This window comes from Gymnodraco acuticeps, unplaced genomic scaffold (genome assembly GCF_902827175.1).
Source record: "Gymnodraco acuticeps unplaced genomic scaffold, fGymAcu1.1, whole genome shotgun sequence".
Classification (NCBI taxonomy): domain Eukaryota; kingdom Metazoa; phylum Chordata; class Actinopteri; order Perciformes; family Bathydraconidae; genus Gymnodraco; species Gymnodraco acuticeps.
Genome location: NW_022992059.1, coordinates 1875935 through 1901691, shown reverse-complemented (window position 1 = coordinate 1901691; position 25757 = coordinate 1875935). Strand labels below are relative to the sequence as shown.

The window sequence follows — 25757 nt, the reverse complement described above, 5'->3', positions numbered from 1 at the left end:
AAGATAAAATGTATCTTCAAAAGTACTAAAAACAAAGTATCTGAGGACCTTGAAACATTTTGAAGATAACTCTCATCAACTGGAGGAAGTTCGACCTTTGTCTGGTCCGTAATATGAGCATTATGACAGACAGAAAAAGACTAAAGCATTTTTCTTTGTCATGTCTTCAGTTTAGCAACGTAGCTCAGCCTCAATTTATTTCATATTAAATCAACTATATTGATATTGTGAAATCAATTATAGTTGTCTTTCTAGTCACACCAATGTTTTAATTTGTTTTAGTTTTCCTGACATCACAAAGAAAAGAGTAGATTCAATATTAAAATGGTGTTGTACTTGTGTCTCTAAGCATGGAAACATACAAATACACAAGATGTCAGTGTGCAGGTTTACCTCTCATTTGAGGGCGGACTGCAGGGCTAGAGGAGGGTGAGTGTGTGTTAAGGGGCTTGGATGTGGGAGGGTCTGCCCCTCTGTCATATAAATGCTCTCCCTCTATCTATGTCAGAGTTTAGTGTCTCCGCCAGGCTCTCAGGTCATCCGTCCTGCACCCGTTTGTCTTCCTAACTGTACTCAGCTGCAAAAGCCCACCAGACCTCAGCCAAGATGGAGGCCATCAAGAAGAAGATGCTCATGCTGAAGTTGGACAAGGAGAACGCACTGGACCAGGCCGAGCAAGCTGAAGCAGACAAGAAGGCAGCTGAAGACAGGAGCAAGCAGGTGGGTTGTGGACACGGATACAACAACTCATATTAAACAGGTGTGAGGCAGGTACTTTGTAAGGTTCAATGCCGAGGTGTCCTTGAGCAAGGCAGCTGACCCCCATACTGCTCCCTGGATGCTTTATAATAGCTACCCACTGCTCCCCAACTCTAACACTTCTTGAATGCCAGAGACAGAATTGTACAATGTGTGCAGTTAGGGTTGGGGTTAGGGTGGTGTACAAGATGAAGACTACAGGGGACTTTATGCAAATCATATATATATATATATATATATATATCCATATTCCGTTGAAGGTCCTGTGAGGCAGGGAAGGATTCATGTCATGGGCCTTAGGGCTACCTGTCACTCCTTCAAGGGACTTTTTCTTCCACTGACTAGCTATCATAACTGAGGAGTTACTAAAGCTCATGTCTTATGTGGTCAGAAATCTGACTCTGGAAGGGTTCATCAATCATTTTGAAGATGATGGTATAACCTGAAGTTATATTTTATTAGCCTTGCCGCTCTTGATCTTTACACTGGCATTGTGTATCTATTGCCACATGCCATGCCATGCCATGCCACATGCCATGCATAGGTCGGTACAGTCAGAGACAGAAATAATAATTCACGGTTTCTTTTTTTAATTTGGTTTCATGTGTGGGTGTTAGCCAAGAGCTAATTGTTCAGTTTCCCCATAACGTTAAGGAAGCCATTTGAACAATACATTCATGAGTCTACTTTAACGTTGGATTGGGAGAGCTAACATTACAGAGATCCTGCAGCTGTTCTAGCATTTGTTCCATGATGTATAATGGAGGATGTCTTTGTCTGAACTTGTTACCAGAGTTTTCTGTCCGTATCCGAAGTAAACTACTTTATTAGTGGATGGTAGAATTTGAGCATTTAACCATTTCAATCTGTAAATGGACATTCTGACCACTTTCCTCACGAGTTGGTCCTGATTATCATTGAATAAGGCTCTGAGCAGCACAAAGATACTAACAATTCCTATTTCTTAATCCTTAACTCTTTTGTGCAACCTTGACTTAAATCATACATAACACACAGTGGTTATTAAATAACCCTCGCTGCTTCATGAGTATCTAACCATAGCTGACCCTTTTCGACTCCATCAAATAAACATCACCATTCTCAGTGATTTCATCGATGAATCCCCTTTTTACTTCTGGAATCTCATTTTCAAAGGGGTCCTCAAAGACAATAATACAATATAAGCACACAAACTAAAATAACATAAATAAATAGAAGATACAAATGTGACAAAATCCAACTCTGACAAACCAATAAGAAAATTATACAACATGCTAAATAAAAAGATTGCACTCAAGCAGAGCATTACAACGGATCGTTCAAGTACAGATTATAGAAAAGTAAGTGTTTACCTTTTATGGACATGTCCAAAAGGCCCTGACTTGTTATATGATTGGTTGTATGAGTGGAAATGTGATGGTTTATGTATGAATGTGCTCATGATGCCCTGATACAAAACTCAGACTGAGAAAAATAGGAATTGTAAATCGAACCAGACAAACTCAAGGCTTAAGTCAGAGCTCTTTAATGGAAGCAGAGTTGACACCAGAAGACTTCGATGCACATGATGAGAAGTTGTTGTCGGTACTATAATTATCGAGCTATCATGCTTTCATCAAGCTAAAATAAACCTGTTTATTCTCATCAAGCTAATCCAGATCCTTTGAAGCCGTTTGAGGATTGAGTTGTTAATCCTGGATGAAGTTATTATAAACTGTAGAACTTCGCCAAGGCCCCTTCCATTAGTGAAACACATAGTGTGAGCCTGCAGTGTCCTGGCTGAAGCCCCACAATTCCTGCTTGGTGCCCTTACAAAAAGTATTTTCCTATACAATGAAACTGTGTTGTCAATCATGTTTGTTTGAAATGTTTCACAAATAATTTCTAACCAAAGTCTGGGGAAGATGGACGTGAGGGCGGTATAATGTCCTGCTAAAGGTTTTGTAAATTGTTCTTTGGTCATCAAGTCCAATTTTGAATGTGATTTTTACACTTCTGTATTAATACTCTAACTTAAGTATGATGTCCATCACTGTCACTTTGATTTACAACTTCAAAATGATTAAGGTTACAAACGTGCTTATTTGTAGCCAAATCATGATGTTACATAACCCCATCATTGTATTGTCCAAGCAATACCAATTTGTTTTGTTTTCTTTCAATTTACAACGTTAACCACAAGTGTTAAACTGTCCAGGAGAAATGCTGTTGCATGGAATCATAATTCTGTAGGAAACAAGGTTGAGCGTTCGCAGCATGGTAGGCAACAGCAGTGTCTTTAGTGAGGTTTGAGGAGCCACTGGGTTTCAGTGCTGGGTGCCAGGGAACCAATAGTGTGAAGGAACAAGGGTAGGTTGACTAGCCAGACAGCGAGCGTTAGTGACATCCTTCACACAGACATCGCTTAGAGCCACCTACGAGCCACTGATGAGGCGACAGAAGTTCCATGTCACAGACCGGGAATAGTTCCAGTAGAACTATGTTGGGTAATATTGAGGGTCTCTCCTCTGGACAACAGATTACATCAATTTCTTTAAGGACATCATTGTACCCCCCAAAATAGTGTGATGCTTTCCAAACAATACAACCGTTGTCCTGTCCAAAGGACTAGAGAGGAAACTGATAAAAAACTGAAGGGAAAAGATTGTTCTAAAATGAACCACAACTGTAACACAGGATTGAAACCAAGGACCCTCATCCATAACACATCAACCGCTGCTGCATCACAACCTATCCCAGCTGTGCCCTTTCCCCATCAAGTTGGCCAGGGAGCAATCCAAGCTCCAACATAAACCTAGGTTTGTGGGCCAGACAGCATCTCAGGTCTCTAAACCTGAGATGGACCTAGAACCTCCTGCATGCCCATGGGTTCTCAATGAAGACATACCTTTGCACACCAGCCAAACATGGGAGTAGAGGATGCTATCATTTTGGCAGTATGTGCATTGAAGAAGTTTTTGTTATCCGGAATTATTCCTCATGTTCATTCCTAAAATTCTTCCAATTGAAAATCCACACATTCTTTGGAAAGAGTAATTGCAAATAGAGGAAGATTTTGGAAGCTATCCAATAGATTTGACCAACTCAGACTCAGACCCATTTCTAGATGAACTTGAACAGTCTGGAGGTAGAACAGGAGGAAGATGAAGTACAAAACCAAAGCCATCCTGGATAACTGTTCCCATCCTCTCCAGGACCAGATGGGCAGCTCATTCCGCTGGCTGGATGCATGACGGATCAGAACACACACCAATCAGCCGCTCTGTGTACCCATTTCCACACAGCCTGCACACTCTTTTTCCATTGTATTATTTGTCAAATTATACTATAGTATTTGAATATGTTATACTACATTATTTTCTATAGTACATGTATGCAGACTATAATATAGATTATATATTATTCTGGTGTGCATGTTATATTAAATGGTATTATATCATCTTTGTGTGCTTCGCTGCCTTTGCTGATAATTATTCATACCCCTGGACCTAACTCGAGACAACGCTTCAATGATCATATTTAAGATGCAATGTGTAATAATAACCTTTTTGAAATGTAAAACGTAAAAAAATTGAACTAACATTATCAACAGAAAGTGAAGAGGTTACTGTGTTGATGGAGGGATGGATGGATGGATGGATGGATGGGAGTAGAGGATGCTATCATGGATGGATGGGTGGATGGATGGGTGGGTGGATGGATGGATGGATGGATGGATGGATGGATGGATGGATGGAATGGATGGATGGATGGATGGATGGATGGATGGATGGATGGATGGATGGATGGATGGATGGATGGATGGATGGATGGATGGATGGATAGATGGATGGATGGGTAGATGGATGGGTGGATGGATGGATGGGTGGATGGAAAGTACTACAGTACAAAAAAGAATCTGTAATACATTTGAACTGTGTGTTTAATCTCTCCTACCACCACCAGCATGAAGACGAAATCCTGCAAATGCAGAAGAAGCTAAAGGGGACGGAGGACGAGCTGGATAAATACTCTGAGGCTCTGAAGGACGCTCAGGAGAAGCTGGAGGTTGCCGACAAAAAGGCTGCCGATGTGAGTAAAACAATTCCATAATAATGCACCCCAGCTAGGTGACCAGGTGCCAACCAGACACATGTGGGACAAAGAGTGTCTTTGTGTGGGACAATGTGGGAGATTTTACTGCAATGATAAGACCTAGTTTATATTTCAATATAATCTCAATCTAAACCTTAAAGATATACATTTCTATTGAAACCATAGCTTCCGGAGTAGTGTATATTTAGATCGGTATTTTCTTTATAAGCCAGGCATTTCTTGTGAGTTTTGTATGTAGTGTAGCTTAAACTCCTATTCCCCTCCATGCACGATTGAAAAAAGCGGTGTTAGAGTGGAGGTACAGTAGTCGGTTGTTCACCTCGTCTGTTTCTGTGACGCACGGTAAACCTTTAAATATAACTTTTAAAGGTTTATAGAAATATAACCTTCTCACAGCCCCGGAGCCCTGAACTGAGCCTATGATAAAAGCTGTGATGCTGCCAGTGTAAACCTGGCCGGGCTGATTCACTGCTTCGCTGTTGCATTCCATTCCCATCATGCTCGGCGTGGACTCCTCACAGCTGTCAGGGGGGATTCAGAGCTCTATTTTGGCCATGATGTCAGCCGGGCAACCTTGACTGCAGGCTTAACAATGGTCCAAGTCCATTTTAGGTATATCGTCCAGTCCTCCCGGGACACAGTATGTATTTAGTCTGTCTCCTTTTGTAGAGAATGAATTATTACTTTCCAGAACTGCTCTACTTATAGAAATTAAAGTTCAGTTATATGTCTCTGATGTTTTGTGGGATTGCTACCACAAAATAAACATTTGGTACACTGCTTACAGCAATACAAGCACAGACTTCTATGCTTATAATCAGTGGTGAGAAGTAACCAATTACATTTACTAGTACTGTACAATTTTGAGCTAATTATACTTTACTTGAGTATTTCCATTTCATGCTACTTTATACTTCTACTCCACTACATTTAAGAGGGAAATCATGTAATTTTACCAATCATTTATTTAACACTTTTAAGAAAATGCATCTCTTAAAATGAAACTAGTGGACTAACTAATTCTTAAAATAGTCTAATTATTAAAATGTTATCAGAACAGTAAAATGCTTCTTGATGCACTCATACTAACTAGAAATGTCACAAATATAATACATAATTATATACACACATATAAGGCACAATCATTACTTTGTATACTTTAAGAACCTGCTGATAGTACTTTAGTATACTTATGTAAGATTTTGAATGCAGGACTATACTTGTAATTAAATATGCACAACAGTGTATTGGTACTGTTACTCAAGTAAAGCCTCTGAATACTTTTTCCACCACTGGTTATAACTATAGTTTCTTGAAGCAGCAGCTATGGTGATCTACAATCTGAGAATAAAGGAAAGCAAACATTGCAGTCTGAAATCTGCCGACACTGTTCAGTTTCAGAGTCTTTGCTCAACAATGTCTCTCAGTCTTCATATAGAAGCCCAGCTGTCAGCTGCATTGTTCTGCCTCCAGAGAAGGACTGGTACAAATACCATGTCAGGGCGTGGCATTATGTCAAGATGGATGTCAAGGGGCTTTTTTTTAATCAAGTGCTTCAAAAATCAACACATAGATAATGTACAAAATACAATACTATCTCCCCCATCCCAGGAATAACCAGAATAACACAAAGCTTTGTGATTGAAGAAAACCAACGCAGAACGGAAAAAAAACTGGTTTCAAATAAAAATAATAAAAATAAATGGTAAGGAATAAAATATGAATACAATCAGAATAAAATAAGAATAAAATGCAACCCAGTCAAGAGCCAATATGTTAATATGTTATCGTTGGGATTTATTTAAAAACAACATACATTAAGAGATTTCAAATCTTTAGTATTGACCTTGTCTATTTAGCTGCGGTTCCCCCACCACTCTCAATGTCATTGCCATGGTAATGTTAATGTCAGGCAGTTACGTGTAACAAGTCAACTCCCCTATGAGGAGAATGCAAAAGCTTCCACACATACTTACGACCTTGGTGTCATGACTTTCTGATCTGCAGTCTAAAATTATAGGGTCATATTCAGCCTCTTAAAACCAGATATGCAGATCCTCGGCAAGCAATACATTTCCATAAGCTACAGTGTGTGAACAAATCATATTTTGCTTTACATTGGCTTCAGAATACATATACAAATGAATATGCATTGGCATTAGCAACAGTGGTTTTCTATGATCCGTCCTGACCGTGTCTGCTCAGGCTGAAGCAGAGGTGGCCTCCCTGAACAGACGCATCCAGCTAGTGGAGGAGGAGCTGGACCGAGCTCAGGAGAGGCTGGCCACCGCTCTGCAGAAGCTGGAGGAGGCGGAGAAGGCTGCAGACGAAAGCGAGAGGTGAAACATGCTGTGATTTAAGATACAAATATATCCAGCCCCTTCAGGAGTCACAGCAGCAACGGAAATAAGAGTTAAACATAGGATAGAACATCGTTTAACAGTATGAACAGTGGTGTAAAGTTACTAAGTAGATTTACTCAAGTACTGTGCTTGAGTACAGTTTTCAGATACTTGTACTTTACTTGAGTATTTACATTTGATGCTGGATGAATGATGTGAAATCTAATCAAGTGTTAAATCAGACTTTAGTTCCACCTGGAGTAAATCCACCAGCTACCCTGCAGTATACAAAGTCATTCAAACTAGCTGCACCTTTACCAGCTTTGAGAACACTTTCATGATCAATCATTATAAAACATATATATATTATTCTGAAATGGACCAATCTGCACAACGACTACTTTTACTGTCGCTACTTTCACTATATTTTGATGAGAATACTTTTATACTTTCACTTGAGAAACATTTTGAATGCAGGACTTTTACTGTAACAGAGTACTCCTACACTCTGGTACTTCTACTTTTACTCAAGTACAAAATCTGAATACTTCTTCCACCTCTGAGTTTGAATAAACACAACAACAATAATATGGGACAACACAGAGTAGCTAAGCTTACACATATGTACACTTACGTACATGTCTATGTGCAAGTCTTACTTACTACTAACTAAACTACGAGACTGATTAAGAATCCACCATAGTCTGTGAAGACTGCTTTTAATGACCTGTTGTTGATGGTCCTGCACATACGGTGCAGGTGCAGCTGGTCAGGTCATGTGGCATGTATAGATTGGTTTAGCAAGGGATCATAATGTTACAGCAGACTTCCACCAAATGTAAATGAACTAATTCATCAATCTATCAAAGAATGTGTTCTTTGTTGTTTTGAATTGACAAATAAATACTAAAACTTGACACACACTGAGTAACATGTTCCTCAACAGACTAAGACTAGGCCTACAACTAAATCAGGTGCTAATATTAATACTGTCTCGCATAGCATTAAAGCTCACATAATATTGACAGTCTGCTGATAGCATTCATATATCAATGAATGTTTTTCTGCTACATAGGAAGCAATTCATATGCACATTGTTTAAGAAGGCTTTTTCAATTTTGAAAAGTGTGTATGCTGCAAGAAATAACTAATGTGTTGTGTGTGCAGAGGCATGAAGGTGATTGAGAACAGGGCCCAAAAGGATGAAGAGAAGATGGAGCTTCAGGAGATCCAGCTGAAGGAGGCCAAACACATCGCAGAGGAGGCCGACCGCAAGTATGAGGAGGTGAGTGTTCTGGGGGTTAGGGTTACTGCACGAGGTGGGGGCTGAGACACTTCAATGGTGACACTTCTTCAAGAACCCAAAAAGTCATCATCTGAAAGGACTTTTTTTTTACAGTATCAGTCATCGTATTTGATTTATATAGCCCAATATTACCATTAACACATTTGGCTTCAGAGGGCTTTACAGTGTACAACCACCTCTGTTCTAAGGAACAATTCCCCCCCAAAAGGAAAATAATTCACAAACCTCAGAAAGAGCAACAGAGGAAGGATGGTCAGGTAGATGTGCAAAATAATGTGTACAGAATAAACAAGATAATAAAGTGCACATTATTCAAACTGTATATTTTGCTGACAGTATTTAGCCATACAGCCATTGTTGTGGTGCAGTAAAAAAACCTGGAAATAAGTTAGCATTTTAACACTGCAGATTTCTTCTGAACGTGTCTTTGGTTAGAGGTATGAATTCTGGTAACACAAGCAGAAGAGAATACAACTCGTTAGTAAATACCTCACTGGTGAACGTCTGAAGCTTCTGTTAGTCTTAAAACAGCGGTTGCTCACAGGTGTCTAAATGACACGACTAAACGTCATCACGCCGAACATTAGCCACCTTTAGCTTTGAGGTGCATGGTGACGTGAAGTCATGTTGGCCTACAGAAACATCCTGTCTCTGCCCCCCCCTGTTACGAACTCAGGCCCTTAGGGGGTAGGACCCAATTGCACGACCCGGGAGACAGAGGTAAAGTATTGTAAGATACTTTATTTTTCCATGAATAGCAAAAATGAACAAAAAGGTAACCACCAAAACTCTTGTCGAGATGACAAAAAACAGAGAACAAAAAATGAAGGCACTCACGCAGTGAGGAATCAAAAACCTTTCAAGAGTACCAGGAGCATAGACCTTACCATGACAATAGACAAGACGAACTGACACTGAACACTGGGGGGGACAGGGGAATTTAAACACAGGGCAACAAGACACAGGTGGGAACAATCAGGGGCGGGGCTGACACTGATGAGCACAGAAGACACACAAGCAGTAACAGGTGAAAAGAATGAGGAAATTAGACACACCAGGGAAACTAACGACAGACATGAAAACACAGGGAAAAAAGACCAGACAATATACAGGGAGGAAACATGACAAGGAGAACGGCAAAACACCCACACCTAGATATAGAAACGTGACATGACATAATAATCCTGACAGAACCCCCCCCTCAAGGGACGGATACTAGACGTCCCTAAACAAAACAAAAATCCAAAACGTCCAGCAGGGTGGGTGGAGGGGGTCCGGAGGACGGGCCTTGACTGACAGCCCAGGGCACGGCAGAGGACCAGGAAGGGGTCTCGGGCGGACAGCCCGGGGGCAAGGCAGAGTTTAAGGAGGGGGTCTCGGGCGGACGGCCCGGGGGCAAGGCAGAGTTCAAAAAGGGGGTCTCGGGCGGACGAGGAGGGGCGATGGCGATGACCACAGCTCTCAGGGGGACCGGGCAGGAGCCGGTGTTGACCGGACAGGAACCGGAGCCGGTGGGACAGGTGATGTCGAGGCCTCCAACGAAACAGGACATGGGGTTGGCAGGGCCCCCGGTAGAAGAGTAGTCGGCGGGACCCCCAACGGGACAGGACATAGGGTTGGCAGGACCCCCGGCAGAAGAGTAGTCGGCGGGACCCCCAACGGGACAGGACATAGGGTAGGCAGGACCCCCGGCAGAAGAGTAGTCGGCGGGGCCTCCAACGGCACAGGACATAGGGCTGGCAGGACCCCCGGCAGAAGAGTAGTCGGCGGGGCCTCCAACGGCACAGGACATAGGGTTGGCAGGACCCCCGGCAGAGGAGTAGTCGGCGGGGCCTCCAACGGCACAGGACACAAGGTTGGCAGGACATCCAGCAGAACCTCCCATGGCACACGAGTAGGGACTTGAGTGGAGACTCGAGAGGAAACTTGAGTCGACTTGAGAGATGACTTGAGAGGGATCTTGAGCGGGAACTTGAACGGAGACTTGAGAGGAGACTTGCGTCTCTTAGGAGTCTTTTGGAGGCTTCGTGGACCTCCAAACGCCAGACCAGACCCCAAGAAAGGGTCAGAACATGAAAACTGGCACTCAGGGCTACGTGAGAAAACCCTAAGCCACTCGGGCAACAAGCTCCAGAGCCAGGGCTTGCGAGCAACCTCCTGACGTGCCTCCTTCAACGCAGCCTCTCTACCCCGTCTAGATGAGGCGCCTTTCCACGTATAAAAAATGTACTCCAGAGAGTATCCAAGACGTTCCGCCTGTAGCATCAAAAGGGCTGAGTCTGCTGGGTCCATAATGGTCAGTTCGTTCTGTTATGAACTCAGGCACTTAGGGGGTAGGACCCAATTGCACGACCCGGGAGACAGAGGTAAAGTATTGTAAGATACTTTATTTTTCCATGAATAGCAAAAATGAACAAAAAGGTAACCACCAAAACTCTTGTCGAGATGACAAAAAACAGAGAACAGAGAACAAAAAATGAAAGCGCTCATGCAGTGAGGAATCAAAAACCTTTCAAGAGTACCAGGAGCATAGACCTTACCATGACAATAGACAAGACGAACTGACACTGAACACTGGGAGACAGGGGAATTTAAACACAGGGTAACAAGACACAGGTGGGAACAATCAGGGGCGGGGCTGACACTGATGAGCACAGAAGACACACAAGGAGTGACAGGTGAAAACAATCAGGAAATTTGACACACCAGGGAAACTAACGACAGACATGAAAACACAGGGAAAAAAGACCAGACAATATACAGGGAGGAAACATGACAAGGAAAAAGGCAAAACACCCACACCTAGACATAGAAACGTGACATGACATGATAATCCTGACACCCCCTGAATATTAAGTCACAATAAGATAGCTCAAACTGACAAGTCCACATACTAAACTTTCACTGGGGATTATCAAAGATTTGATTATGTTATTTACGACTCTGTTAAGTATGAAGCCTCATAGCATAAACATATGTAATGCTTTTGTCCAGGTGGCTCGTAAGCTGGTGATTGTAGAAGCAGAGCTGGAGCGCACAGAGGAGAGGGCGGAGCTTGCGGAGGCGTGAGTATCTATATAATGGCCATTTATTTGAGTCTGTACAAGTCTTTTGGTTCAAGTTCAAGGGTCATTTATTGTCATTTCACAAATCAGGGTTCCACAGCGAAATGCAGCTGTGATCTCTAAGTCACTAAATCATGTATTTGCTTTTGTGAAATGTGATCAGAAGTTGATCATCTGAAGCATAGAAGCCGCTCTGTGGGCTGGTGGTACCGCAGCAGATACTTCTTACACACTTTCCAAAACCTTCTCACATGCCCCTTTCACACCAACGCGTTTTCAGGGCCGGCTCGGAGCTAGAGCCTGAAAAGCACCGGTTTTTCCTCTTCACACCGCAGCGGTGCCGCCTCTTAGCTCCGGAATCCGGTTCGTTTCCAGCTTCTAAAAATTATCGGTCTAGCAAGCAAGATTCCGGAGCTAAGAGGCGGTGCCACTTACGTCTCTCTTATGTCGAGGCGGGGGCAGGGGCATGGGCGGGATCAACCTCCTGAAGACCGCAAAGAAGTCTTGAATTTCGCATGTGATGTTCGTAAAGTTCCAAGTAAAGTCGTCCCTTGTAAAGTCGTCCCTTGTAAAGTCGTCCCTTATAAAGTCGTCCCTTGTAAAGTCATCCCTTATAAAGTCGTCCCTTGTAAAGTCGTCCCTTGTAAAGTTGTCCCTTGTAAAGTTGTAAAGTCGTTCCTTGTAAAGTCGTTCCTTGTAAAGTCGTCCCTTGTAAAGTCGTCCCTTTTAAAAAGTCATTCCTTGTAAAGTCGTCCCTTGTAAAGTCGTCCCTTGTAAAGTCGTCCCTTGTAAAGTCGTCCCTTGTAAAGTTGTAAAGTCGTTCCTTGTAAAGTCGTCCCTTGTAAAGTCGTCCCTTGTAAAGTCGTCCCTTGTAAAGTCGTCCCTTGTAAAAAGTCGTCCCTTGTAAAGTCGTCCCTTGTAAAGTCGTCCCTTGTAAAATCGTCCCTTGTAAAGTTGTCTCTTGTAAAGTCGTCTCTTGTAAAGTCGTCCCTTGTAAAGTTGTAAAGTCGTCCCTTGTAAAGTCGTTCCTTGTAAAGTCGTCCCTTGTAAAGTCGTCCCTTGTAAAGTTGTAAAGTCGTTCCTTGTAAAGTCGTCCCTTGTAAAGTCGTCCCTTGTAAAGTCGTCCCTTATAAAGTTGTAAAGTCGTCCCTTGTAAAGTCGTCCCTTGTAAAGTCGCCCCTTGTAAAGTTGTAAAGTCGTCCCTTGTAAAGTCGTCCCTTGTAAAGTCGTCCCTTGTAAAGTCGTCCCTTGTAAAGTTGTAAAGTCGTCCCTTGTAAAGTCGTCCCTTGTAAAGTTGTAAAGTCGTCCCTTGTAAAGTCGTCCCTTGTAAAGTCGTCCCTTGTAAAGTCGTCTCTTGTAAAGTCGTCCCTTGTAAAGTCGTCCCTTGTAAAGTTGTAAAGTCATCCCTTGTAAAGTTGTAAAGTCGTCCCTTGTAAAGTCGTCTCTTGTAAAGTCGTCCCTTGTAAAGTTGTAAAGTCGTCCCATGTAAAGTTGTAAAGTCGTCCCATGTAAAGTTGTAAAGTCGTCCCTTGTAAAGTTGTAAAGTCATCCCTTGTAAAGTCGTCCCTTGTAAAGTCGTCCCTTGTAAAATCGTCCCTTGTAAAGTCGTTCCTTGTAAAGTCGTCCCTTGTAAAGTCGTCCCTTGTAAAGTCGTCCCTTGTAAAGTTGTAAAGTCGTCCCTTGTAAAGTCGTCCCTTGTAAAGTCGTTCCTTTGTAAAGTCGTTCCTTGTAAAGTCGTCCCTTGTAAAGTCGTCCCTTGTAAAGTCGTCCCATGTAAAGTTGCAAAGTCGTCCCATGTAAAGTTGTAAAGTCGTCCCTTGTAAAGTTATAAAGTCGTCCCTCGTAAAGTTGTAAAGTCGTCCCTTGTAAAGTCGTTCCTTGTAAAGTCGTCCCTTGTAAAGTCGTCCCATGTAAAGTTGTAAAGTCGTCCCTTGTAAAGTCGTAAAGTCGTCTCTTGTAAAGTCGTCCCTTGTAAAGTTGTAAAGTCGTTCCTTGTAAAGTCGTCCCTTGTAAAGTTGTAAAGTCGTCCCTTGTAAAGTTGTAAAGTCGTCCCTTGTAAAGTCGTAAAGTCGTCTCTTGTAAAGTGGTCTCTTGTAAAGTCGTCCCTTGTAAAGTCGTCCCTTGTAAAGTCGTCCCTTGTAAAGTCGTCCCTTGTAAAGTCGTCCCTTGTAAAGTCGTCCCTTGTAAAGTCGTAAAGTCGTCTCTTGTAAAGTCGTTCCTTGTAAAGTTGTAAAGTCGTCCCATGTAAAGTTGTAAAGTCGTTCCTTGTAAAGTCGTCCCTTGTAAAGTCGTCCCTTGTAAAGTCGTCCCTTGTAAAGTTGTAAAGTCGTCCCTTTAAAGTTGTAAAGTCGTCCCTTGTAAAGTCGTCCCTTGTAAAGTCGTCCCTTGTAAAGTTGTAAAGTCGTTCCTTGTAAAGTCGTCCCTTGTAAAGTCGTCCCTTGTAAAGTCGTCCCTTATAAAGTTGTAAAGTCATCCCTTGTAAAGTTGTAAAGTCGTCCCTTGTAAAGTCGTCTCTTGTAAAGTCGTCCCTTGTAAAGTTGTAAAGTCGTCCCATGTAAAGTTGTAAAGTCGTCCCATGTAAAGTTGTAAAGTCGTCCCTTGTAAAGTTGTAAAGTCATCCCTTGTAAAGTCGTCCCTTGTAAAGTCGTCCCTTGTAAAGTCGTCCCTTGTAAAATCGTCCCTTGTAAAGTCGTTCCTTGTAAAGTCGTCCCTTGTAAAGTCGTCCCTTGTAAAGTCGTCCCTTGTAAAGTTGTAAAGTCGTCCCTTGTAAAGTCGTCCCTTGTAAAGTCGTTCCTTTGTAAAGTCGTTCCTTGTAAAGTCGTCCCTTGTAAAGTCGTCCCTTGTAAAGTCGTTCCTTGTAAAGTCGTCCCTTGTAAAGTCGTCCCTTGTAAAGTTGTAAAGTCGTCTCTTGTAAAGTCGTCCCTTGTAAAGTCGTCCCTTGTAAAGTCGTCCCTTGTAAAGTCGTCCCTTGTAAAGTCGTTCCTTGTAAAGTTGTCTCTTGTAAAGTTGTAAAATCGTCCCATGTAAAGTTGTAAAGTCGTCCCTTGTAAAGTTGTAAAGTCGTCCCTTGTAAAGTCGTCCCTTGTAAAGTCGTCCCTTGCAAAATTGTTCCTTGTAAAGTCGTCCCTTGTAAAGTCGTTCCTTGTAAAGTCGTCCCATGTAAAGTTGTAAAGTCGTCCCTTGTAAAGTTGTAAAGTCGTCCCTTGTAAAGTCGTCCCTTGTAAAGTCGTTCCTTGTAAAGTCGTCCCTTGTAAAGTCGTCCCATGTAAAGTTGTAAAGTCGTCCCTTGTAAAGTTGTAAAGTCGTCCCTTGTAAAGTCGTCCCTTGTAAAGTCGTCCCTTGTAAAGTCGTCCCTTGTAAAGTCGTTCCTTGTAAAGTCGTCCCTTGTAAAGTCGTCCCTTGTAAAGTCGTCCCATGTAAAGTTGTAAAGTCGTCCCTTGTAAAGTTGTAAAGTCGTCCCTTGTAAAGTCGTCCCTTGTAAAGTTGTAAAGTTGTCCCTTGTAAAGTCGTCCCTTGTAAAGTCGTCCCTTGTAAAGTCGTCCCTTGTAAAGTCGTCCCTTGTAAAGTTGTAAAGTCGTCCCTTGTAAAGTCGTCCCTTGTAAAGTCGTCCCTTGTAAAGTCGTTCCTTGTAAAGTCGTCCCTTGTAAAGTCGCAAAGTCGTCCCTTGTAAAGTCGTCCCATGTAAAGTTGTAAAGTCGTCCCTTGTAAAGTTGTAAAGTCGTCCCTTGTAAAGTCGTCCCTTGTAAAGTTGTAAAGTCGTCCCTTGTAAAGTCGTCCCTTGTAAAGTCGTCCCTTGTAAAGTCGTCCCATGTAAAGTTGTAAAGTCGTCCCTTGTAAAGTTGTAAAGTCGTCCCTTGTAAAGTCGTCCCTTGTAAAGTCGTCCCTTGTAAAGTCGTAAAGTCATTCCTTGTAAAGTCGTCCCTTGTAAAGTTGTAAAGTCGTCCCTTGTAAAGTCGTCCCTTGTAAAGTTGTAAAGTCGTCCCTTGTAAAGTCGTCCCTTGTAAAGTCGTCCCTTGTAAAGTTGTAAAGTCGTCCCTTGTAAAGTCGTCCCATGTAAAGTCGTCCCTTGTAAAGTTGTAAAGTCGTCCCTTGTATAGTCGTCCCTTGTAAAGTCGTCCCTTGTAAAGTCGTCCCTTGTAAAGTCGTCCCTTGTAAAGTCGTCCCTTGTAAAGTCGTAAAGTCGTTCCTTGTAAAGTCGTTCCTTGTAAAGTCGTCCCTTGTAAAGTTGTTAAGTCGTCCCTTGTAAAGTTGTCTCTTGTAAAGTCTTCCCTTGTAGAGTTGTAAAGTCGTCCCATGTAAAGTTGTAAAGTCCATCCATCCATCTTCTCCCGCTTATCCGTGGTCGGGTCGCGGGGGTAGCAGTTCCAGCAGAGAGCCCCAAACTTTCTTTTCCCTGGCGACATCAACCAGCTCTGACTGGGGGATCCCAAGGCGCTCCCAGGCCAGCGAAGAGATACCTGGTCCTAGGTCTACCCCTTGGTCTCTTCCCAGCTGGACGTGCCTGGAACACCTCCCTAGGGAGGCGCCCAGGTGGCATCCTAACTAGGTGCCCGAACCACCTCAACTGGCTCCTTTCGACGCGAAAGAGGAGCGGCTCAACTCCGAGTCCCTCCCTGATGACCGAACTTCTCACCTTATCCCTAAGGGAGACACCAGCCACCCTGCGGAGAAAACCCATCTCGGCCGTAAAGTCGTCCCATGTAAAGTTGTAAAGTCGTCCCTTGTAAAGTTGTAAAGTCGTCCCTTGTAAAGTCGTCCCTTGTAAAGTTGTAAAGTCGTCCCTTGTAAAGTCGTCCCTTGTAAAGTCGTCCCTTGTAAAGTTGTAAAGTCGTCCCTTGTAAAGTCGTCTCTTGTAAAGTCGTTCCTTGTAAAGTCGTCCCTTGTAAAGTCGTCCCTTGTAAAGTCGTAAAGTCGTTCCTTGTAAAGTCGTTCCTTGTAAAGTCGTCCCTTGTAAAGTTGTAAAGTCGTCCCTTGTAAAGTCGTCCCTTGTAAAGTCGTTCCTTGTAAAGTCGTCCCTTGTAAAGTCGTCCCTTGTAAAGTTGTAAAGTCGTCCCTTGTATAGTCGTCCCTTGTAAAGTCGTCCCTTGTAAAGTTGTAAAGTCGTTCCTTGTAAAGTCGTTCCTTGTAAAGTCGTTCCTTGTAAAGTCGTCCCTTGTAAAGTTGTAAAGTCGTCCCTTGTAAAGTCGTCTCTTGTAAAGTCGTCCCTTGTAAAGTTGTAAAGTCGTCCCATGTAAAGTTGTAAAGTCGTCCCTTGTAAAGTTGTAAAGTCGTCCCTTGTAAAGTCGTCCCTTGTAAAGTCGTTCCTTGTAAAGTCGTCCCTTGTAAAGTTGTAAAGTCGTCCCTTGTAAAGTCGTCCCTTGTAAAGTCGTCCCTTGTAAAGTCGTCCCTTGTAAAGTCGTTCCTTGTAAAGTTTTAAAGTCATCCCTTGTAAAGTCGTCCCTTGTAAAGTCGTAAAGTCGTTCCTTGTAAAGTCGTTCCTTGTAAAGTTGCAAAGTCGTCCCATGTAAAGTTGTAAAGTCGTCCCTTGTAAAGTTGTAAAGTCGTCCCTCGTAAAGTTGTAAAGTCGTCCCTTGTAAAGTCGTTCCTTGTAAAGTCGTTCCTTGTAAAGTCGTCCCTTGTAAAGTCGTCCCATGTAAAGTTGTAAAGTCGTCCCTTGTAAAGTCGTAAAGTCGTCTCTTGTAAAGTCGTCCCTTGTAAAGTCGTCCCTTGTAAAGTTGTAAAGTCGTTCCTTGTAAAGTCGTCCCTTGTAAAGTTGTAAAGTCGTCCCTTGTAAAGTTGTAAAGTCGTCCCTTGTAAAGTCGTAAAGTCGTCTCTTGTAAAGTGGTCTCTTGTAAAGTCGTCCCTTGTAAAGTCGTCCCTTGTAAAGTCGTCCCTTGTAAAGTCGTAAAGTCGTCTCTTGTAAAGTCGTTCCTTGTAAAGTTGTAAAGTCGTCCCATGTAAAGTTGTAAAGTCGTTCCTTGTAAAGTCGTCCCTTGTAAAGTCGTCCCTTGTAAAGTCGTCCCTTGTAAAGTTGTAAAGTCGTCCCTTTAAAGTTGTAAAGTCGTCCCTTGTAAAGTCGTCCCTTGTAAAGTCGTCCCTTGTAAAGTTGTAAAGTCGTCCCTTTAAAGTTGTAAAGTCGTCCCTTGTAAAGTCGTCCCTTGTAAAGTCGTCCCTTATAAAGTTGTAAAGTCGTCCCTTGTAAAGTCGTCCCTTGTAAAGTTGTAAAGTCGTCCCTTGTAAAGTCGTCCCTTGTAAAGTTGTAATGTCGTCCCTTGTAAAGTCGTCCCTTGTAAAGTTGTAAAGTCGTCCCTTGTAAAGTCGTCCCTTGTAAAGTCGTCCCTTGTAAAGTCGTCTCTTGTAAAGTCGTCCCTTGTAAAGTCGTCCCTTGTAAAGTTGTAAAGTCATCCCTTGTAAAGTTGTAAAGTCGTCCCTTGTAAAGTCGTCTCTTGTAAAGTCGTCCCTTGTAAAGTTGTAAAGTCGTCCCATGTAAAGTTGTAAAGTCGTCCCATGTAAAGTTGTAAAGTCGTCCCTTGTAAAGTTGTAAAGTCATCCCTTGTAAAGTCGTCCCTTGTAAAGTCGTCCCTTGTAAAATCGTCCCTTGTAAAGTCGTTCCTTGTAAAGTCGTTCCTTGTAAAGTCGTCCCTTGTAAAGTCGTCCCTTGTAAAGTTGTAAAGTCGTCCCTTGTAAAGTCGTCCCTTGTAAAGTCGTTCCTTTGTAAAGTCGTTCCTTGTAAAGTCGTCCCTTGTAAAGTCGTCCCTTGTAAAGTCGTTCCTTGTAAAGTCGTCCCTTGTAAAGTCGTCCCTTGTAAAGTTGTAAAGTCGTCTCTTGTAAAGTCGTCCCTTGTAAAGTCGTCCCTTGTAAAGTCGTCCCTTGTAAAGTCGTCCCTTGTAAAGTCGTTCCTTGTAAAGTTGTCTCTTGTAAAGTTGTAAAATCGTCCCATGTAAAGTTGTAAAGTCGTCCCTTGTAAAGTTGTAAAGTCGTCCCTTGTAAAGTCGTCCCTTGTAAAGTCGTCCCTTGCAAAATTGTTCCTTGTAAAGTCGTCCCTTGTAAAGTCGTTCCTTGTAAAGTCGTCCCATGTAAAGTTGTAAAGTCGTCCCTTGTAAAGTTGTAAAGTCGTCCCTTGTAAAGTCGTCCCTTGTAAAGTCGTTCCTTGTAAAGTCGTCCCTTGTAAAGTCGTCCCATGTAAAGTTGTAAAGTCGTCCCTTGTAAAGTTGTAAAGTCGTCCCTTGTAAAGTCGTCCCTTGTAAAGTCGTCCCTTGTAAAGTCGTCCCTTGTAAAGTCGTTCCTTGTAAAGTCGTCCCTTGTAAAGTCGTCCCTTGTAAAGTCGTCCCATGTAAAGTTGTAAAGTCGTCCCTTGTAAAGTTGTAAAGTCGTCCCTTGTAAAGTCGTCCCTTGTAAAGTTGTAAAGTTGTCCCTTGTAAACTAGTCGCTTGTAAAGTCGTCCCTTGTAAAGTCGTCCCTTGTAAAGTCGTCCCTTGTAAAGTTGTAAAGTCGTCCCTTGTAAAGTCGTCCCTTGTAAAGTCGTCCCTTGTAAAGTCGTTCCTTGTAAAGTCGTCCCTTGTAAAGTCGCAAAGTCGTCCCTTGTAAAGTCGTCCCATGTAAAGTTGTAAAGTCGTCCCTTGTAAAGTTGTAAAGTCGTCCCTTGTAAAGTCGTCCCTTGTAAAGTTGTAAAGTCGTCCCTTGTGAAGTCGTCCCTTGTAAAGTCGTCCCTTGTAAAGTCGTCCCATGTAAAGTTGTAAAGTCGTCCCTTGTAAAGTTGTAAAGTCGTCCCTTGTAAAGTCGTCCCTTGTAAAGTCGTCCCTTGTAAAGTCGTAAAGTCGTTCCTTGTAAAGTCGTCCCTTGTAAAGTTGTAAAGTCGTCCCTTGTAAAGTCGTCCCTTGTAAAGTTGTAAAGTCGTCCCTTGTAAAGTCGTCCCTTGTAAAGTCGTCCCTTGTAAAGTTGTAAAGTCGTCCCTTGTAAAGTCGTCCCATGTAAAGTCGTCCCTTGTAAAGTTGTAAAGTCGTCCCTTGTATAGTCGTCCCTTGTAAAGTCGTCCCTTGTAAAGTCGTCCCTTGTAAAGTCGTCCCTTGTAAAGTTGTAAAGTCGTCCCTTGTAAAGTCGTTCCTTGTAAAGTCGTTCCTTGTAAAGTCGTCCCTTGTAAAGTTGTAAAGTCGTCCCTTGTAAAGTTGTCTCTTGTAAAGTCGTCCCTTGTAGAGTTGTAAAGTCGTCCCATGTAAAGTTGTAAAGTCCATCCATCCATCTTCTCCCGCTTATCTGTGGTCGGTTCGCGGGGGTAGCAGTTCCAGCAGAGAGCCCCAAACTTTCTTTTCCCTGGCGACATCAACCAGCTCTGACTGGGGGATCCCAAGGCGCTCCCAGGCCAGCGAAGAGATACCTGGTCCTAGGTCTACCCCTTGGTCTCTTCCCAGCTGGACGTGCCTGGAACACCTCCCTAGGGAGGCGCCCAGGTGGCATCCTAACTAGGTGCCCGAACCACCTCAACTGGCTCCTTTCGACGCGAAAGAGGAGCGGCTCAACTCCGAGTCCCTCCCTGATGACCGAACTTCTCACCTTATCCCTAAGGGAGACACCAGCCACCCTGCGGAGAAAACCCATCTCGGCCGTAAAGTCGTCCCATGTAAAGTTGTAAAGTCGTCCCTTGTAAAGTTGTAAAGTCGTCCCTTGTAAAGTTGTAAAGTCGTCCCTTGTAAAGTCGTCCCTTGTAAAGTTGTAAAGTCGTCCCTTGTAAAGTCGTCCCTTGTAAAGTCGTCCCTTGTAAAGTTGTAAAGTCGTCCCTTGTAAAGTCGTCCCTTGTAAAGTCGTTCCTTGTAAAGTCGTCCCTTGTAAAGTCGTCCCTTGTAAAGTCGTAAAGTCGTTCCTTGTAAAGTCGTTCCTTGTAAAGTCGTCCCTTGTAAAGTTGTAAAGTCGTCCCTTGTAAAGTCGTCCCTTGTAAAGTCGTTCCTTGTAAAGTCGTCCCTTGTAAAGTCGTCCCTTGTAAAGTTGTAAAGTCGTCCCTTGTATAGTCGTCCCTTGTAAAGTCGTCCCTTGTAAAGTCGTAAAGTCGTTCCTTGTAAAGTCGTTCCTTGTAAAGTCGTTCCTTGTAAAGTCGTCCCTTGTAAAGTTGTAAAGTCGTCCCTTGTAAAGTCGTCTCTTGTAAAGTCGTCCCTTGTAAAGTTGTAAAGTCGTCCCATGTAAAGTTGTAAAGTCGTCCCATGTAAAGTTGTAAAGTCGTCCCTTGTAAAGTCGTCCCTTGTAAAGTCGTCCCTTGTAAAGTCGTTCCTTGTAAAGTCGTCCCTTGTAAAGTTGTAAAGTCGTCCCTTGTAAAGTCGTCCCTTGTAAAGTCGTCCCTTGTAAAGTCGTTCCTTGTAAAGTTGTAAAGTCGTCCCTTGTAAAGTCGTCCCTTGTAAAGTCGTAAAGTCGTTCCTTGTAAAGTCGTTCCTTGTAAAGTCGTTCCTTGTAAAGTTGTAAAGTCGTTCCTTGTAAAGTCGTTCCTTGTAAAGTCGTCCCTTGTAAAGTCGTCCCTTGCCTTCCATTTCGTTTCGTAAGAGCATAACCAAAGCGAACAGCGCTTCAATACAATCGGCCATTGTTGTTGTTGTCGATGTGAGGGATTTCCGCGCGGTTTGGCTTTTATGAAGCAGGCACGTAAACGGTTACGTCATGATGCAAACGATGAGGCATTGACGCAGCACCACCCCGGCTCTGTGTGGTGTGAACAAAGCGGGAGCAGAAAAGCGAAACCGGAGCTGAACCAGAAAAGCTCAAGCACGGAGCTACAATGGGAAAAGCGCTGGTGTGAAAGCCGCAACAGAGGGCCTCTGGAACTGCCAGTCAGATTCCTGGAGGACTCAGTTCCCCTCCGTCTTTGCCTCCCAGCACCCTTTGACCTCCCTGCTCTCTGAGACTTGGGTCACATCAGAAAATCCCCCGGCTGCTCTCTCCACAGCCTACTCCTTCACCCTTTCTGTCCTCTCACCTCACGGCAGATATGCCAGTCCCCTCTGGCTCACTGACTCACAGAACCATCCTAAGGGAAGCTGAAAGGAAACGGTGGGAGGCAAAACACCATGACAACCTCTTTCCCGATCAATCTCTTCTCTTCTCTTTCTCTTTTTCTCTTTCTGCAGCTAAAAGCACATTCTTTCAATCTAAAATGCAATTGTCCCTCCTTGGTGCACGCTCCTTGGTGCACGCTCCTGTACTGTTAGCGCCGGAGCCTCGCAGCAGGGAAACTGTGGCGCGCATAGTTGCGCCGCATTTGCACATAAGACGAATTGCGCCGCATGAGAGGAGGCCCCCTCCGCAAGGTCTGCGCAGTCTGCGTGATCTGCGTGTAGGGAGGGGCGGGCCTGTGTAATGGCATTAATTCCCGCTGCATTAGATACTGTCTGTGATGCAGCGCCCTGTTATACCGCGTTTCTGTATTATAGTAATGGCCGTGACGTCATAATAATGGTATTAAGAGGTGGATTTATTTAGGTAGGACACTACTGAAGGCCTAGGGGTGAAATGCACAGCCCACTACTTTTGTCCAAACTAATCTGATGTCCCTTTTTTTCTCCTTCCTTCCCTTAACCCTAAACTAGTAAATGTGCTGAGCTGGAGGAGGAACTGAAGAACGTCACCAACAACCTGAAGTCTCTGGAGGCCCAGGCTGAGAAGGTAGTGACAGAGAAGAGGATTGTGACATCTGCGATCAGGTTATTAACATAAATCACAACCTGACTAATCTTCTTTCTCATTACAGTACTCTCAAAAGGAGGACAAGTATGAGGAAGAGATCAAGATCCTGACTGACAAGCTGAAAGAGGTGAGGAAGAAGGAGTGATGACTAGAAGATATTGTAAACCCTCTATTTAAATGGCAGTTCCTTCATTAAAATCCATTGTACAATCTAGAGTTGTTTAGTAAAATGTGAAGAAAAAAAATAAGTTGACATACCAATGCATATTCAGTTAATCTTTGACCGCACATGTATTCTGATTTGACGCTGACTCATGCTTTGTCTCCTCAGGCTGAGACCAGGGCTGAGTTTGCAGAGAGATCTGTGGCCAAGCTGGAGAAGACTATTGATGATCTGGAAGGTACAACATTCATTACTCATTGAACCAGTACTAACTGCATCCTTTAAATAGACTTAAGAAAAAAAAGGAAACGACTATACATAACAACGCTGAATTTGGACACATGATTTGAGATGTGGTGATAGCAGTCGTCTGCTTTGAGCAATAGCTTACTAGCTTAACCATAACAGGAAGTATGATGACAGCGACTCAAAGTCCTACAGAAGACAAGAGAAGAAGCTGAGTTGTATTATTTAGGTGTTATCACAAGATTTTTTAAAGAAATTAATAGTTCATGTTGTTTTTTGCACACGTTCATATAAATGAGTAGGGAAATGGTTGCAAGGTGATTGCATTTGTCAGCTTAGGTTTGCAATTCAAATTGTGGATTTCATTCAGTGTTTACAACAAAAATGGCTACATTTTTGGAACAATTGCTACAGTATAGAAAACGATATGTTACATTGGATGGACACTTTTTCCATCAGTAAGAAAATCGTGAGCATTATTCCACTTGTGTCCAATTCTGTTTCCAATTCCAATTCAAATATTTTGAATTCCTGCCACGACCAATAACAGTTACAGCTTTTCTAGATTAATTAGGCTTACTTTTGACATTTTTACATTCGCTCGTTGGAAGTTTTTGCTAATTGAGAATTTTCTATAAAATGTCCATCCATGACTTTACATGTATTTATATTTCATATTCATATTCCACAATTCCAATAATTTCCTCTCTTATTTGTGTCCCTTTTCCTTTGCAACACACCTTTCAGATGAGCTGTATGCACAGAAACTCAAGTACAAAGCCATCAGTGAGGAACTGGACCACGCACTCAATGACATGACCTCCATGTAAGTACTGATGTGTGTCATTCCAGTGGGAATCTGACTTAGCCTGCATGCTTTTAGGGGGAAGTCAACATGTACAAAGGGTGAGGAATGAAGAGGATCTAGTAAATAAGACCTTACAGTACAGTACAGGTCTACCTTGTTTTTAATTCACAGTATTTCCTTTAGTCCGTAGACAGTCACAGTCTTACAGAGCACAGGGACAGACTAGGTGCAAACCTCCTTCAACACCACCCCCTGTTGGCAATACAAAATTGCTTTGCAGTTCCCAGGAATTTGCTCTGGCAGTCATTTCAAGTCAAATCAAATCAAGTTTTATTTATAAAGCACATTTAAAAGCGATTTTTGGTCGAGCCAAAGTGCTGTACATGTAATAAAAACACATTACTACAATCACAATAAAAGACAATAAATTACAACAGATATATAAAAAACACAGGGAATAGTCAGGAGATTTATCAGTGATGTCACCATTTGTTGTCTTTGTGAAACAAGCCATAACTCTATTCCTCTACAACAGACCTGTAACAGCCTTCTGCTGCCTTCTTGTGTTGCTTCCATCACTAATGCGGACACACACACACTTCATCACTGTCTCTTGTTTCTTGTGTCTTCAGCTAAACGTCCAGAAGCTCCACCATCCTGTCCTGTCGTGGTTTCAAGACTCTGCACCCAACCCCCGTTCCTTTTATCACATGTCATCTCTCTTTCCTCATTCCTGGTAGCCATTGTTCATTGTTTGTTTTCTCTTAAGGAATGTTGTCCGTCTGAATTCACTCTTCATCGTACTTCTGTATCACCTCTGTTCTGTACCAGAGTAAAACAAGAGAGGGGAGAAAGCTCGAGTTACTGCTGTGTCTACGGCTGCTTTTTATTATTCACTGAGCCACAAGTTGCTGCTGATGAAACATGCGTGAGTGTGTGTGTGTGTGTGTGTGTGTGTGTGTGTGTGTGTGTGTGTGTGTGTGTGTGTGTGTGTGTGTGTGGACCCAAATGCTGGAGACAGAATTTCCTACCAGAAACTACCCTTATTTAAAGAATCGGTCAAGACAAGGCAAGACAAAGCAGAACGGAACCTCCTGATGTTTGAAGAACAAGAATCTGACTAAGACTAAACAAGAGCCAACACAAGCAGAATGGGGGGGTGCAGGTGAACAGAAGGTCAGAGGTTGCAGGGCTGATGGGGAACAGATGGAACTGATACCATCATTGGGACCAAAACTTGTTCCCATTGACTAACATTAGCCGCTTTCACACCAAGTACTTTGCCGTACTTAGTGCCGGCACTTAGTGCCCCGGCACTTATTACCCCAGGGCACTAAGTACCAATCGCGTTCACACCAGAGTACTTTTCCCTGAGGTAAGATTACGCAAATGAGCTGTTGACGTCACTTCGTCTTCTTCTGCTTTGGGTTTACTGGCAGGCCGCAAACAACTTGCCACCCGAAGTCCCCGGAGTTGGGGACTAGCTTCAGTAGAAGCTGCTGGGACTCCCAGCAGCTTCTACTGAAGCCTTCCGAGTAAATCGCCAGAACGCCGACACCTCCTCATCTCCACCGCTCCCATGTTTTCTTTTGTGTTGCCATGTCTTGTGTTGCCAGTCTCTCTGTGTTTCTGCGCTGGGCTAATGCTAATGCTAATAATGATAATGTGAGGATAATAAAATGGCGGCTTCACAACACTTTTTTGGAGTTTTACGGGGCGTGGTTTGCAATTCGCCCAGCCAATAGAAATTGGTACTTTTTTGCTACTGCAGGCACTGAAAATGGGGGTAAAAGTTCCCGGCACTAAATACTCTTTTTGGTGTGAACGCGCAAATTGGGAACTAAACACAGCCTCCAGAATGATCATAGGGTTATCCACAGCTCTCTGAAGGCCTTCAAACAGAAGCGATAGTCATGACCCTTCAGAAAGTAGGATTTATAGGCCTTACTGTAGTTTTAATACACAGTTAGTTAGTTAGTTAGTTAGACATGTATTATGTTTCTATCTCATTAGCATTAAAGGCAACAACTATGAGAATTAACAATAAATAACAATATACAATATTCACATTTTTATAATCTTGTTTTCAATATTTTAGTTGGCCTGTTGTGCTTACATGTGACTGGTAAAGACACATGAATCATAAAACATCTACAAATGGTCTGTCTTAATAATTTTCTAGGAGCTCCAATTGTCCTTCAACTGAATAAAGTCATCAACATATTTGTTTCCAAATCAAACTAACTCCCCCAATAATAATAATAATAATAATAATAACAATCAGAGCTTATTGATTTACACTCAGAACTTTTATTTCTGGCTAATTCCCATC

At 42.9% G+C, this 25757-nt stretch overlaps 1 protein-coding gene across 1 annotated transcript; it reads left to right on the top strand.

Annotated features, from left to right (window-relative positions):
• Positions 1-508: 508 nt before the first annotated feature.
• tpm3 (tropomyosin 3) lies at positions 509-24291 on the top strand. The gene is made up of 10 exons (XM_034202232.1): positions 509-720; positions 4705-4830; positions 7060-7193; positions 8364-8481; positions 11497-11567; positions 22112-22187; positions 22273-22335; positions 22540-22609; positions 23365-23443; positions 24058-24291. The coding sequence occupies exons 1-10, from the start codon at positions 607-609 to the stop codon at positions 24059-24061; spliced, it is 855 nt and encodes a 284-aa protein (XP_034058123.1). The 5' UTR covers positions 509-606; the 3' UTR covers positions 24062-24291.
• The last annotated feature ends 1466 nt before the right edge of the window (positions 24292-25757 follow it).

Coding starts and splice junctions, on each gene's coding strand:
- tpm3 (XM_034202232.1), top strand. CDS start 607: ATGGAGGCCATCAAGAAGAAGATGCTCATGCTGAAGTTGGACAAGGAG. Junction 11,568..22,111: donor AGGGCGGAGCTTGCGGAGGC/GTGAGTATCTAT, acceptor ACCCTAAACTAG/TAAATGTGCTGAGCTGGAGG. Junction 22,336..22,539: donor TGACTGACAAGCTGAAAGAG/GTGAGGAAGAAG, acceptor TTGTCTCCTCAG/GCTGAGACCAGGGCTGAGTT.